The sequence below is a fragment of the Arctopsyche grandis genome, chromosome 4 (genome assembly GCF_051622035.1).
Source record: "Arctopsyche grandis isolate Sample6627 chromosome 4, ASM5162203v2, whole genome shotgun sequence".
In the NCBI taxonomy this organism is placed as follows: Eukaryota; Metazoa; Arthropoda; class Insecta; order Trichoptera; family Hydropsychidae; genus Arctopsyche; species Arctopsyche grandis.
Window position 1 is genome coordinate 33,896,637 of NC_135358.1, and position 15,969 is coordinate 33,912,605.

At 35.0% G+C, this 15,969-nt stretch overlaps 2 protein-coding genes across 2 annotated transcripts in view; both read left to right on the plus strand.

Annotated features, from left to right (window-relative positions):
• Positions 1-15,969, plus strand: part of LOC143911157 (uncharacterized) — a 369,714-nt gene that overhangs the window by 314,492 nt on the left and 39,253 nt on the right. The gene's annotated exons all lie outside the window — the stretch shown is intronic.
• The window catches only part of chm (lysine acetyltransferase chameau), a 76,171-nt gene that overhangs the window by 1,464 nt on the left and 58,738 nt on the right, over positions 1-15,969 (plus strand). Inside the window, exons 4-9 of the mRNA XM_077429925.1 lie at positions 61-254; positions 1,215-1,453; positions 5,575-5,768; positions 7,327-7,571; positions 7,646-7,823; positions 7,911-8,105. Coding sequence (XP_077286051.1) covers positions 61-254; positions 1,215-1,453; positions 5,575-5,768; positions 7,327-7,571; positions 7,646-7,823; positions 7,911-8,105 — 1,245 coding nt within the window. The remainder of the gene's footprint in view (positions 1-60; positions 255-1,214; positions 1,454-5,574; positions 5,769-7,326; positions 7,572-7,645; positions 7,824-7,910; positions 8,106-15,969) is intronic.

Consider the following 15,969-nt stretch of genomic DNA (forward strand, 5'->3'; position numbering starts at 1 on the left):
TACAAAATTGTGGCGTCACTTTGGAAATAAAAATTCTATATTCTCCCATTTATGTTTCAGAATACTCCTACTAAAGAAGCCCCAGTTCCTCCGTGTACAGATTCTGATGTAGAGAATACAAAACCCACATTTAATACTGCTAATATTACTAGAAAACTTACGCGTTCTGCGAGCGCTCGAAAATCTATACACGTGGTCGGAAAAGCCACGAATAGTGATTCAGACTCGGATGTAGAAATTGGACCGTCAAAAAGGTATACACATTTCTAAGACAGACAGTAATTTAAATCATTGCTAATCCCCCTCATGTATTTTGATGCTTTATTTTATATAATGATGTACCGTTGAAATTATTTCATTATAAGATCGATTCAGATTGTATGTTTGTAATGTGCAAAATTACTATTTTTATAATGATATTCTCGTCTGAACCTTTTTCAAGTATTTTTATTTACAGATTATAAAAATCAAAATAAGTTTCATTCAACTTATGCTGGATTCGAATATAAGTACTCTATATTTATTGCCATAAATGGATTTTCAATGGCCCTCCGAACACTATCGCTTGCTTTGTAAAATGGAAAATAGAAGTTTATTTTTTTTTAGAAAAAATTTAAGAAGCAAGTGCACATAATATTAAAAACTGAATCTGAAACGAAATGATTGCTAGTAGCCGATAAAGTTTAATTTTATTGAATGATTAAATTTATATGGGATGTATATTATTTCAATACATATAAGAGTAAATCAATATTTTGCATATACATTTGCACTTATTAGATAACTATTTCGTAACTCATTTGAAGGTCACGAATGCTTAGATGATTTTTTCGTACATTTAAAAAAATGTGATATCTGTTTATTTTTGATATTATGTTTTAAAAGTCCCAAAGTAAATCTTAAAAGCGAGTTGATAGTTTTCTGATTGAACTATCATTCAGAAAATCATTTAATAAAAGTTTGACGAATGATTTTAAACTTTTTACAAAGTTATATTGAAAGATTTTTTGTCAAAAAATAACATCCTATGCGCTTAGAATGTGTATAAATAATTAAAAATATAGTAAAACACATATGTGCAATTTATGTTTGTATCAGAAAAATATGATATAAAATGATGCTTCATACATTTCATTCATCATTTCTGTGTGAAATTTAATTTTCTGTTATATGATTTACTAACGTGTATGTGTATTGTCCTTGATTTTTTTTAGATCTGTGTCAAAGGTTGCAGCAAAACGCGCCACTATTTCCAGTAAAGGAACTCCAGTATTACTGTGTCCTGTGAAAGGACGCAGCGCTGCTTTACCTGGTACGGTACCCGGTGTTGCGACAGGAGCCATCCCTAGAACTGGACAACCGACAGCTCCTTTATCTCCTCGTGCTTCTCTTCCCGAACGGGATCAAGAACCTAGATGTTTGCTACCTGGCTGTGATTCCCTTGGTCATTTAAGTAAGTTGAACATTTGCCGTTATTCATATTATATTTCAATACCCGTTAAAATATGCTAATCACATCATTTTTAGCGTTTTATCATAAAAAAAAAACATTGTTATGAAATGTGCAGTGAGACTCGCTCTTGAAGGAATACATATCAATTTCAACGAAAGTATATTTCAAATCGGCGGTTGAAAAGATCAGTGTGTAAAATATTAAAAGTCGCTCTCTTTTTAGTGTTTTCAGTTGCATATTTCATGCTATGCAATTTTTGTTTTGCTGCGTTTCGAACGTTTGTAGACGTTTTAATAATAAATAGGAAAGCAGACAAGGTTTATTTTATAATTTAAATAATGATGCATCATTTGTGCAGCACCAATTTTTATAATTGATATTGTTTTCTTTCATGTTGTGATTTCGTATTGAAATAATTGTGTTAAGTTATGTTTTATTTATTTTTATATTAAAATAATTATTTCACCATTCATTTTTTTAAGGTAATTTAGACTTTTCCGCAATATTCTTCAAAATTTCAGATATATTACTATTGTTCGAGTGCCGACTACTCCGATAAAACTATGTAGTACTGTGCAAAGTGTGATCAGAAAATATTGTGAATGTCAAAAACAATAATTATATTTTATGCCGACTGTCTTTTTGTATCATTGCACAAACCCTCCGAGTATTGTGACTGGTGGGCGGCGTTGGAAAAGTAAATCGAATGAATTTGCCATCCTCTAAGGGAAGTCCTATCGACCGCATTCAAAGGCTGTACACCGAGAGCATATCACATTGTATTTTAAACATGCTTTGAAACATCCCAGTTGACTCAGTCGAGGCATGTTCAACGATGCTAAATGAATATATTCCAATATAAAGGTTTTCAATGCAATGCTCTGTAGAAAAAGTCCGATTGGAATGTTCAAAATAGTGAAGACGGACTTTAAATCCAAAAACTTTAATTGGAAGATTGGAAGGACCATGTGAAAACGCTGCAATTGTGACAAATACAAGGATGAGATGATGAAATTGTTTGATAATTTATAAGTCATTAAACTATTTTTAATTTATAACAAGGAAAAAAGAGCTTATATATAGATATGATGTCATATTTCAAAAGATAACTTAACGTCCATGCAGACAGAAGACGTTCGGAGTTCAGTATTATTCGTCATGTATGAACTCGTTAGCAAGAAGTAAGATCGCAGCGGTCACTGCGAACGCTGGAGTTCTCAGGACAGAACGTGAAACAGTCACGATGTTCGATACAGAAAAACTAATTGAATTAGTCTGAGAAAGAAATATTTTAAGCAAACCTTTACGACATGTACCGAATGTACGTCTTGTACCAGAGACTCTGTTTCCAGTTTAGTAGTCTTTCATCGCGAATAGCTATGTATATCAGTTGGAAAAGGTCTCATCAAAGATGTTTCCAATTATTTGAAAATGCTATATCCAATGAAAACGCGATGCATTGATAATGGATTTGATCCTGGAACGTTCAATTGTGATGGAAAGAAGACCTGGGAAAAATTGTGCTATCTTTTCTATGGTTGCCAGCATAAATTTGTTCAGAAGAAGAACTGCCGAATGACGTGTTTTAAACTACGGAAATCTTAATATCAATATTTAGCTGGAATTCAGTTCGTCTGTGTCGGCCACGCTCATCTGATTTGCAACTTGATGCTTATTTCTTAAACTGCAGCATCAAAGAAACCAATTCCGAGTTGCTTTTTGATATCCTAAAGGCTGCAATGAAATGACTGCGAGTGTTGTCGATATATATGATTTATAGAGTTACTTCAAAAGGCAGTATCTTCGCTATAAATGTGGTTAGCAAAGGCCAAATCGTTATTATAAATATCCACATTTACTGTTGGTTTTTACCTCGTTCCGCCAACTTGCAATATCTCAAGACTCGTTTTCCCAACTTTTTTGGTGTATTTCGTCATATGTATACATATATACAAAACACATGCACGAAATTTTTTTACATAGTGAAATACTTATTTTACGAGATAAACATTAACTATTAAAAAAATAAAGTAAGAATTGATTTTTAAATATTTTAAAGGTGTGTTATTAGCTTAAAAATCTATAAATGATCACAATATGTCTCGTATATATTAACGATATTGCATACATACATGTATACAAAAAACTTTTTTGTATACAATATACAAACTCCTGTTTAAGCAGACGAAAAGTTGAGAAAACGAGCCTCGAGATATTGCAAGTTGGTAAAACGGATCGCACCGATTCACCGTATTCTGTTATCACAATTTGTAAAGTACAGTGCGATTGATCTACGGATTGATCTAATTCATTCAAATCGCTGCTATATTGTGGATAGTTCACGGTTTAACTGAAGGGTATTAGTTCGTCCATTCACGCGGCTTATTGATCAAATTTCAATTGAACTTTTGTCTTCGTACATAATATGAAGTCTTCCAAAATCTTGATTATTAACGTAGTCGACATTAATTTCTACGTATGCAGTAAATTTTCGTTTATGAAAAAATTGCATATATTTTTGTAAAATTTATAACAAATGAGTCGAATATAATATTGTCTTTCGTGCGTTTTTTTTTATGAATGTTTTCACATTAAGTATTTGACAGAAGGCTTGTGTCCAAATTTTGTCATTGCATCATGTATTTTTTTTTTTTTTTTTATTTCATATGCGTATCTAAATTTGTTTATTAAATCTTTAGTACATTTTTTTCCATTTCTATTATAACGAATTTATATACGTATAAAGGATGTATTCAAATATATTCAGTTGTATTAGTTTATAATGTTTTGTATTGTTTGTAATGAACCAACTTACATATGAGCCGTTATATCAATTCACCTTTCACACCCACATCAAGACAGTCGCTGACGTTTCCTTTCGTCGACTTGAATTTGTCTTGAGATATGCTAGGTTATTCTCCGGCCGCTTGTCTTCTCGCTTGTTAGAAGTAAGCTAGAGTATAATGCGATTGTGTGGAATCGGCATGAAGCAAACTACTCATTTATTATTGAAAAAGTGCAAAAAGCATTTCTTCGTTTTCTATATAAGAAAGAGTATGGGTACTACCCATATCTCTATCCTACTCCTTTCCTTTTGGGCATTCTTGGGTATAATTCCCTTGAATTTCTCGTTAATTCGTTTCGTTCTCCAGCTACTGCGTGGTAATACGTCATGCCCGTTGTTGCTGGAACAGTTGGGACTTTATGTACCTAATAATTATGTGCGTGGTAGACATCATCATTTGATGGTTGTACCTCCTGCTCGCACAGTTCTTTTTCGAATGGCTCCTATGCCAAGAGCTATTTGACTTATCAATGAAATCGTTGCTGTCGTCCCTGAATGCGATATTTTCCACCTCGGTGAGCGTAGATTATCGGATATTATTTTAACATATTTGTCTGGTAACCTGCGCTCATCATTACTTTCTTAATTTGAATGTGATGTATGAGTGGAATCTTAATCTACTCTCTTCCATTTGGGCCTCGCAGGGATGTTTTGTATTTGTAGCTTGTTCTTATTTATCGGAACAGGCTGCAGGTGCAAGACATTCCCTTATTTGTATTTTTTCTTATTTTAAATTTTAATTACTATAAAGTTTTTTATGATTGTGTTAAATGCTGTATTAATTTTTTGCTTTTGCTTTTTGTTGTATCTATTAATTTTTTATTTTATTTTTGTTTTCTCCCTCTGTTATCGTATTTTATTATGTAGGCCAGTTTGGCGCATTAGGTTCTTCCTGTAATGCCATAATGGTCAAAAACGTTAAATAAATAAATATTTGAAAGAGGCTGAAGTCTAATTTTCAGTTCCAAAAACACTATTTCTGTTTGATTTAATTCACAAATTGTTATCACATATTTTAATCCGATATGTTCAGAATCTCGAAAAAGAAGAATTAACGTATTACAGGCCACCAGTATTTATGATAAATATTGTTAAAGATTTCTCGAAATGAAAAAAAGTGGAAGTTTAAAAAATAACCACTTTTAACTATAACGGCTCATATGTATTGAGTAATATTTTTATAAAATCGATGTACAATACATATGTAGTCTTGTGTTGTCACTATTAAATGTCTTTTATATACTATTATTATAATATTTATTGCTTTTTTTTCTAGGTGGGAGATTAGATAGGCATTTTACGATAGAAGCATGTCCAATATATCATAACACAACGGCTGAAGAATGTCGAGAAAGAGCAGCAGCTACGAGAGCGAATCAAGAGTCGCGGCGTCGAGCGTTAAGAGCGTTAGAAGCCCGACGAACCTCCCAACCTAGTCTTGACCATCGAGCTTACCAATTGAAAGTTAAGGTATACAAATCACCATCGTCATTTGCAAAAATTCACTATGGACAAAGATCTCTCCAACATTTGTAAATTCTGAGCAAAACTCCTAACTATACATTTTCCTCACCGTTTCAACCATCCCATTTGTGACCAATTAAGTGTGTCATTTTATACTCGTCTTGGGTAGCATTAGAGCTGTTTTCTTGTCCACCTATCATCCATTCTTCATATCAGCTACTCTAGTCATACCTTTCATACTTGTGTACACAAATATGCAATCAAAACCATCACATTCAGATACAAGTTCACGTGATATTTGCGACGTTTATCGATATGTTACAGTCGAAATGTACTTTCAGTTGTATTGTGTATATTCCAACTGGCGTTTTAGGTCATTCACAATCGAATACAGTTAAACTTGTAAATTATATGTCTACAAGTTTCAATAATGTGCGCCAGTTGTAATATAACAATCGAGTTTTGACCGTTCCAATGTTTTTACGGATGCTTTAGTTTATTCATTAATGCGTTAATATTTGCTAGGTATTACGAATTATGGTAATGCGTATCGTATTATGATAACTGAAAGAAAGAATGTGTTCAAAACAATAATGTGACTCAATTTACTAGTCGAGTGACGTTTTCACGAAAACTTAACCTCGACATCTAACCTGGTACCAACTTATAGTTGAACTGTATTTTCAATTGTAATATATTTTGATCACTTGGAATGTAATTCGCAATATGAAGGACGGAATATAATCCAACTAATTAAAATACATATATTACAAATAAAAATACACTTGAACCATAACGGTATTTGGTACTAGGTTAGATGGAATATATTCCAACTAGTCAAAATATATTACAACTGGAAGATACACTTCAACTATAACAGATGTATGTTTCATCAGGTATAGCAGTGCTACTCAAACTTTTTCGTGCCCCAGGCTGGTAAATACCTCTCGGTATTACTCACGTACCGGCTTAATATTTTGGGAATGTGATGGAAATTTCTCCCCGCCAACATTTTTACGCTTCCTGATAATTAACCTAATGATTTTTTCAATAGATTTACTTAATACATATTCGTCTAGCTGCAAAGATTTTATAGCTAAAGCTTTGCCAATTTTATTATAATGGAACACGTTCGACTTTATTTGCCGCCAACTCATTCAGCAATTCAAAACAGACATTGCCATCTTCCAAAGCAGTAAATCCCAAGTGAATGTAAGAAGGATCATATTTATAAGTGGAAGCAGATCGAATTCTTTTGGATTGGTTTCGAGTTTCTCTGGGATGCTCTGTATCAGAATGTTTCTCTTGAAAAACGTGTGTAGTGAACCATTTTTCTTACTTACTTTCAAAGTGGGGAAAACAATAAAGACTGCAAAGAATGGGAAAACGACGAAACAACGTCGATATTTATAATATGTACATGCATTCACTTTTTTGACCAGTACTGTCCTGCGGACCGGCGTTTGAGTAGCACTGGTGTATAAGGCTATCTATAAAACTATCCGATGAGTGATGAAACTTTCATGCTTCTACACTGTCTTACTTTTTTTTTTATATGTATCAGGAAATGCGTTCAAAATGGAAAGCTACTTTGACGTCAACAACCGATGAAAAACCAGAAAAAGTCGAAGGCGTATGTAAAAGTACTTGGTCTTCACAACAAGAGGCTGAAAAGGCTGGCGAAAGAGAACCAATCTTATCTGGATTTGTGCCAGATTATGATTTACACCTTTTTCGGGAAGCCCAAGCAGCGGCGGCTTTTAAAATAGAAGAAGAATTAAAAAATATGCCACCCAGCAAAGGAACGAGGTAATTTAATAGCACATGCACACTTTGGAACGCTCCAATTTTTTTTTTTACATATAATTTATAATATTTTCTAGATACGTTTGCATGGGTAAATACTGTATGGAAGCGTGGTATCAGTCACCTTATCCTCCTGATGCCGCTAGACTCCCTCAACTATATTTATGTGAATTTTGCCTCAACCATCATAAAACCGTAACGGGGATAACACGACATCGAGCGAAATGTGTTTGGAGACATCCGCCCGGTGATGAAGTAAGCATTTTTTTTTTATTATTTTAATCAATCAATCAAAACTAGCCGTATAATGGTATTTTTAATAAATAAATAAATAATTTACAGGTGTATCGGAAAGGAAGTTTAGGTGTATGGCAAGTTGATGGACGAAGACATAAACAGTACTGTCAACAACTGTGTCTCTTAGCTAAATTTTTCCTCGACCACAAAACCCTTTATTATGATGTTGAACCATTTCTTTTTTATGTGATGACCTTAGCTGATTCCGAAGGTTGTCATACTGTTGGTTATTTTAGTAAGGTAAGCAACTTTTTTTTTACTTACATTTTTTTTTTACGTATTTGAAATGACTCGTTTTTTTACAAGGTTATTCCTATTGCTGACACTTTTCCTGCATTCTTCCGATCGGTTTGAAACTTTGCCATTTTGCGCGGTTTGGTCAACGATAGAAATTTAAATCGCTTACGCCAATTCGATCCACTCGTTTTGTCAGATTTTAATTGTACGCATATAACTTCATCTTTTTCACACTATATCTTATAAAATTTGCATTATAGGCTCTCATTATTTTCGTTATAAGCGATAGTCAAGATTACTGCCCGTCATTTTTGTATTAACCCTTTGAGTGCTGACGCTTTTTCTGTTGAAAGCCCACCACGCTGAAAATTTCCAACTAGAATTATTTAGAAATCCAATAGAAAGGAGGTATAAAAATTGTAGCTAATCCAAACAAACCCTAGATAACTACCGCCGAGGATTTCGAGTTTTGTAAAGGTGTGTTTAGACTCTCTAATATACATCTTGCAACAATTTAAAATAAACAAAATAAGTCTATCAATGAACGTATTTTTCCAAAACTATTTCCATCTTTTTCATTGTTATTAAAATGTGATGCTCACAATCTAAAATACTCAGCAGTTAGGGATTTCCATCGGGTAATTATGCTATGCTTATACATTCAGAAATTCTGGTGTAAGCGAATCTTTGTAAACGTTGACAAATGAATGACACGGATTACACGACCCATGTTCAATGTATTTTTTTTCAATGCTACCTTTAAATACTTAGCAGATAGTATTCTTATTTACTTTGTACATGCAAACTTTACAACGCCTATCGGCGTTTTGCAGGTCCATGGACTTGTTGGCAAAACGCCAATCGGCGTTGGTCAGTATTCAAAGAGTCAGATTTTAACTTTCCCTTCTAAATCTGATGACACATAAAATATTGGAACAGATTTACCAATATATCAAGGCAAACTTTGCTAGTGAATTTTTCTCTTCTTTTAGTGCATAACGAGTATGCGTGACATGTCAGTGTATGTATGTTCACGAAGACGTAATGGTAGATCTTTAAACTGTATATTTAAGGTTGAACTCGTGCTTATAAGTATCTCTTATGAGAATAATAATGGGGTAATTTATATTGTGCAAATTGCATAGCCATTTTTAATTGGTAGTGGTGAGAAATGAATGTAAGTTATTATTGATGTGTAAGTTCAGTTGTGCAAGTAACTCAAAACAATGCTTGCTGTTCTTATTCTCGTTCAAAATATTCACTTAAACTCTCAGACGATTTTGACGTTTGTGCACTTTATCTGACCTACTGATTACTTCAAATTTGGTTGTGCCAATTTTCATCCCCACTTCGAATGTATCGGCATTGAAACTAACCAGCCATAATTGGAGACCTTCATCTATCTGTATACGTACAATATCAACATTTTTAACTGAAATATTTCCTAATTTAACAGTCGTATTGTACACAGATTAACTTGTTTCTATCTTTTTTTTCATCACCGAACAGTACCAACACATTGTGCAATGTTTATGCTCTCTGGCCATATGAATATGTGCAGGTGGTCATATTCTTTCGTCCAAGCTCTTCTAAATACTGCTACCGAAGATTGCACTTATTGGTGATTTATTTCCCAACCTAACTGCCTTGGTATTGAAACTAAGCTATAATTTGAAGATCTTCTTCTGTATACTTGCAATATCATATGTGAAGAACGTCGTTTTAAACGCCTCCTATCCTATACATATGTGTTTTCAACCTTCTGCATTTGATCTGACAGCCACAGTGTGGAGATTTTGTCACCTCACCCCGCTATTAAGCGGTGCTGGTACCCGGCACTCCCAGTAGCTGCCTCTTTTGATGATATGCAACCTTTATACCTAAATTGTTCTTGACCTTCCTTGGGGAAGTTGTTCGTCTTGTTTGGAGAGACTCATTGCGCCTGAACTTGCACAATTTTAAGGTACTCCATGAAGTGTACGTAGGTTATCCCCCCAACTTGATTATTCACTTACCTGGAATCAAGGGAACGCGAGACTGTTGTTGATTTATCGAAGGAATATTGAACTTGGTAGTAAGGTACCAACCATGAGGGACAAATTTTCTAGAGAGAGGAGCATCAAACCCACAGATGTAATCGGAATAAGAGCTTTTATTGGATTGCTGTATCTAGCAGGAGCATATAGAGGAAATCGGCAACGTCTCGAGGAACTTTGGGGACAAGCCGGTGACGGTGATTTACATAGGTGCTTATTATGTTTTTTGAATGTGTGTCCATAAGCACACTGCGGTTCAATTCAGCGGTTACCATTTTGCGCCCGACAGAAGGTTAAAAGCCTTTTTAACAAGGCTATTCTTAGTTTCACTTCGCCTATCAGTCTGAAATTCTTCCGCTGGGTTTGAAACTTTGCCATTTTGCGCGGATTGATCACCGATAGAGACTTAAATTGCTTCCGCTAATTCGATGGTGAAATATAATCGTAATAAACACGTTTACGAATCCAAAAATATTGGAGACAGTGACAGTTAATTCAGCGCCAATGGCTAGTAGCCTTGTTTGCTTGACTTTCCGCCCCCCCACTCGTGTTGTCAGATTTTGATTGCTTAAACGCCCATAAATTTATCTTTTTTTTACACTACATCTTATAAAATTTGTTCTCATTATTTCTCGTGCATATTTTTACTTCACTAATAGGTTATTTATCACTGAGCTGTGCAAGTATCCCAATACGATGCTCGCTACCCTCATTCTTACATCCAAACTATTCTACTTTTTCAAATGTACATGAGCATTTCTTACCGTTTGCACACTATCGATCTGATCCAAAGATGACTTCAGATTTAGTTGTGCTTATCTTAATCCTCGCCCTGAATGCGTCGACATCGAGATTGACCATCCATTATTGGAAGTCTTTATCTGTAAATGTACTTACAGTGTCATATATAATTGTAGTACTTGAGTGAAAAGAGTCAGACTTTGCAGAAAGGCCAATGCTCTCTCGGAAAGGATCAGTAAGTAGTGAGGGGAATAGAGGAGTTGGTTTTTTTTTTATTATTATTTAAATCGGAACACATACCGAATAAAATATTAAAGGAAACAGTACAGTGAGACAAAAAAGATACAAATATAAATGAAAATATTATATTCCAAGTACAGTGAGCACCGCATGGTAATTGGCAAATGGCAAACATGGCAAAAACAAAGAAGAAAAATTACAAAAACATTAAAAATAATAAATAATGAACGACAATTGAAGGTGAAGAAGCAAATCAACCACAGATTTGCTTCTTCACCTTAACCCTTAAAGTACTGAAATAGACAGCAAAAAGATCGTGGCAATCATCCATACCATTGTAAAGACGGCATGTCGGTGCGATTGCACTATTAAATGATGTGTTGTTATGACAAATTGGTGGATACAATCTGGTTCTGGTTCACCATCGGACATTAACGTTAATATTAATTTCGTTCAAGGACACCATCAACTATCTTATATAAAAGTAACAAAATCAGAAACCTTTCTGCGATGAGACAAACTTACGATCTTGATGTAAGAGAGTCTGTCATTATAAGTTGGTAACAGTATTGTGTAGGGCTGCCAGATTACTTCCAAATCAAACCGGGACGTCTCCGAAAAATTCAACAATATTAGACCACTTAGTTTTTTCCTCTCCCCGAGATTTCGGCTCGTTTGGGCTGCCATGTAGCTTCTATTTATATTAATAATGTACGAAAATATTACTACCCATTTTTCTACAGCTATTTGTCCATTCCAATTCGGAGATTTTTAATATATTTTTAATGCAACAAATTGATCGAACAAATGTGTGTGTGTCATTTGTTATAATATTTTTCGTATGTAAATATTCAACGGTTTTTTTAATATCCATTCTGGTATTTCTTCCAAGCTCATCCAGGAAAACACAGAATATGTTTTTAATGATGTGTATTGTCCATTGTTTCAAATAATCTGTCAATGTTTCATAAAACTTTGCTTTGAATTCGTAAATATGTCTCTTTGAAATTGCTTAAAAAGTATGCATAATAGAAAAATTTGACAACTGGGACTTTTGCGCGTCCTGAAAGGTTCGTTCGGGACACTTGGGACACGAGGCTTAAAACCGGTGACAATCCCGATTAATCGGGACGCCTGGCAACCCTAGTCTTGTGGGACAAATGACGCAGATGAATGGGTTTGGTAATAAGGAGACCAAATATGACTGAAGTTGATTCAAACTGTTGGGATCCAAGTCCTTCGTATTGATTTCATGTAAACGGGAGAGTGAATAGTTAATTTGCTCTACTTTTTTTTTAAATTTATTTTTTAATTTCTGTGCAAATATCGTTTTTTTTTTCGAATGTTCAACTGAGTGAGTGTTCACAATAAATACTCGGAATAATAAAAACGTGACTTGTGGGGCCTTCGAACGCGTCGCCATATCTAATGCTTCGGGTCAGTGCCCCCCCCCTCTCCCCTCCCTATGTGCACCACACCTGACCCTGGCGACACCAGCCTCATCAAACATCCCCACTGCGCTCGCACCCCAATCAAAGTTCAACAACCCTACGTGAGCCTCGACGAATTTCACCCACATGCAATAATTTTTATCGCATTTCATTTTACACACACACGCCGTGGGTCGACCGTCTGAGACTCACGACGTGGGTTGGGGGCGGAGGCTGCAATGCGCCACTCGCCTCATCCCTTCGTACCCCCAACCCCTTCCCCCACCCCCTGAGGTCGCCTCCGCCCTGCGAGCGTGCGCCCCGTGTCCGTCGAGACAACTCGCAAATCGATGAGTCTGGATATGTAATAACTGCTACCGTTGAATGCTCCGACACACACACACACACACACACTTGACAGTTTCCCAATGACTGAGTTCGTAATCTCGAACAGATGAATGTTTCATCACACGTGTGAAACCCCAGAGAAATGTAATATTAATAGAAGTGGCTTTAGGTGTTATATTGTTGTCAAGTGACATTCTGTCCACGGACAGATCTAAATAATTTTAGCATCAGTCGTATTTGACGCTTGGTGCTCGACGTATGTCCGATAAAAACTTCTCGGTTTGTTTATATTACTCGCAAGATGGGCAAGCATCGGTAAAAATTGCACAATACATTCAAAAACACATAATAAACAACATGGGATACATTTTTATAAGTAAATTGATCCGATTGTATTCCGTGCGATGTAGCCTATTTATAAAGACGTACCGCGTAAAATTGACAATTATTTATTCGTAAGGGCCCCTCTATTCTTATTACATCTCTCTGTGAAACCCGGATCAAAGATCTGCCGCGAGTTCTGTTATTTAAGGGGGTATTCTAGTCTAGAGGCATGAATTGTAGGTATTTTTTAGGTGCAATAAAAAAACAAAAAATATTTTCACAAGCCATTGTTTTACCAAATATTTATTAATGTTTGAAAAATACATTACAAAAATCACAGGTATAAATTAAAAATTCAAAAAGTTACAGGCTGATGAAGTGAGGGCTCTCAAAAAAATGGCGCGCCCTGGTTGACACGATTGCAACCCTCCTTAGTCATCTTATATAAAAAAAAAAAACAAATTAATTCTTAATCCAAACAAATGCTGCAATCGCCCGAACTACGGAAAAGTCAAAATAATATTTTTCGCAAAATAGCGGATGTCTGAAATAAAAAGACCATTTTTTACCAGTTTTTTTTTACTTTTCTGAATTTTTTAATTTTGTTATAGTTTTAGTTCGTACGATAGAGTAATGTATAGGCTCACACCAATTTTTAAATTGGTTCAGTAGAACTTGAGATATCATGTCAACCGTCTCGAAAAAAAAGTAGTTGCGAGAAAAACGCGTTTAAAGTTTCGGGCTAAGTTACGCGCCGTTTAGATGCCACGTCACTAAAGCAGCTATATCTCCGAAAATAATTTGAATTTTGAAAAATCCTCTTAAGGACATATTCTTAAAGGTTTAAGCTTTGAAAATATGAATTTTCTAGACTAGAATACCGTTGAATTGCGAAGCACTGAAAAACTCGAATTAACGAGACGTCTATGGCTGTTTTAAACTTGTACATAAAGTATAGACCTTATAACGAAAAACTGTGCCAGAGACTTGAGTATTCTAATAGATCGCAAACTGAGCATTTTAACCTAATCAGTCACTAATTCATTTAAGCTATTGGGATTTATCTGTCGAGTTGCGAAGCCCTTTAAGAATCCGCATACTCTGATATTGCTCTATAACAGTTTGGTTCGTAGTAATGTGGAGTGTGCTTCAGTCATATGGTCTCCTTATTACCAAACCCATGTATGTATGCAGATCATTTAGAGACAATTCAGAAGCGTTTTCTGCGCCATTTATCCCATAAGATTGCTGCCAACTTATAATGACACTCTTTTTTTTTTTCAAGATCGCTAGTTTGTCTCATCGAAGGAAGGGTTTCTGATTTGTTACTTTTATACATGATTGCTAATGGTATCCTTGACACAAATTAATATTAACGTTAATGCCCGATTCACCAGATATAGAAATCTGTTGTATCCACCAATTTGTCATAACAATACTTCATGTAATAGTATAATTGCATGCTTGTCCCGACCTTTTTGCTGACTCTTTCAGTACTTTTAGGGCTAAGGTGAAGATGCAAATCTGTGGTTGACTTGCTTCTTCACCTTCATTGTCATTCATTGTTTATTAATTTTAATGTGTTTTTGTAATTTTTCTTTTTTGTTTGCTTTATATTACCATGTGGTGCTCACTGTACGTACTGCTTTCTTTTTTTATATTTTATTCTGTATGTGTGCCAATTTAAATAAAATAAATAAACAATACTCAAATAATGGTGACATGGTAGGTAGGATGGTTTTTGGCCAATTTAATGGAGGAACCATTTCAACAATGAAATCAGAAAAATTGCCAAACTCTGATAGGAAACGATCGACTTGGAGTCACAATTATCCAAGTCTGACCAGCAGCATTACAGTTTATATACTCGGAATAAATTATTTTCAATCGAGGTCAACTCACGAGATCTAGGTGCTAGGCAAAAGCCCAACCACCGAGACATGCTGCTGGCATGTAACGTCATCTCGCCAAAAGGCAGCGATAGATTGTGAAGGTTGCTATGCTGATTTATGGACGAACGATTGACGAATTTTCGACGAGAGTCTGATTTAACACACGCGTATACTTGAAGGTGGTCATTCACCTGGAGATGAAACCGCAGACAAGTCTAGCAATTTGTCTGTCGTAGCTGTTACAAATTTTCTGTCAACAGATGAGGCTTTTGTTCGCAACGCAATACGAGCTGTCTTTCAATGACTGAAAATATTATTAACCTTTCCACCGCGTACGACTACTATACATGTCCTAGCGAACATGCCCTCAGCGCGTAAGACACGCATAGATGTCTTGGAAGTTCCAACCTGTATAAGAGCCGTCTATTGTGTTAAAATTTTATAACTTGGTTGAAAATATTACTAAATGTATACTTTACCAAATTCAATAGATGGCAGTAGTCAAAAAAAAAATCAATATAGGCTTAAATAATTTATAAAATATTACAACCTATATTTATAGTCGAAAAGGCGATAACAAAATCCGCAAAAAAGCAGCCGCGTACAGGGCATGTTCGCTAAATTTGGTGACGCGGGCAAAGGGTTAAATACTGCATAATATTCGATAGTTTGATGATTTTATTTCTTATTGTAGGTATAATCTTATATATAAAATCGAAACGGAGTCTGCCATTATTTGTCAAAGTCGTTTCTGATTGGCTGGATTGGCCAAAGATGTGTGTGATTGGTCGGTCGTTAAATAATAATGTTAGTATTTTTCGATTCAAATAAATCGTATGTAAATTTAAAACCGAAA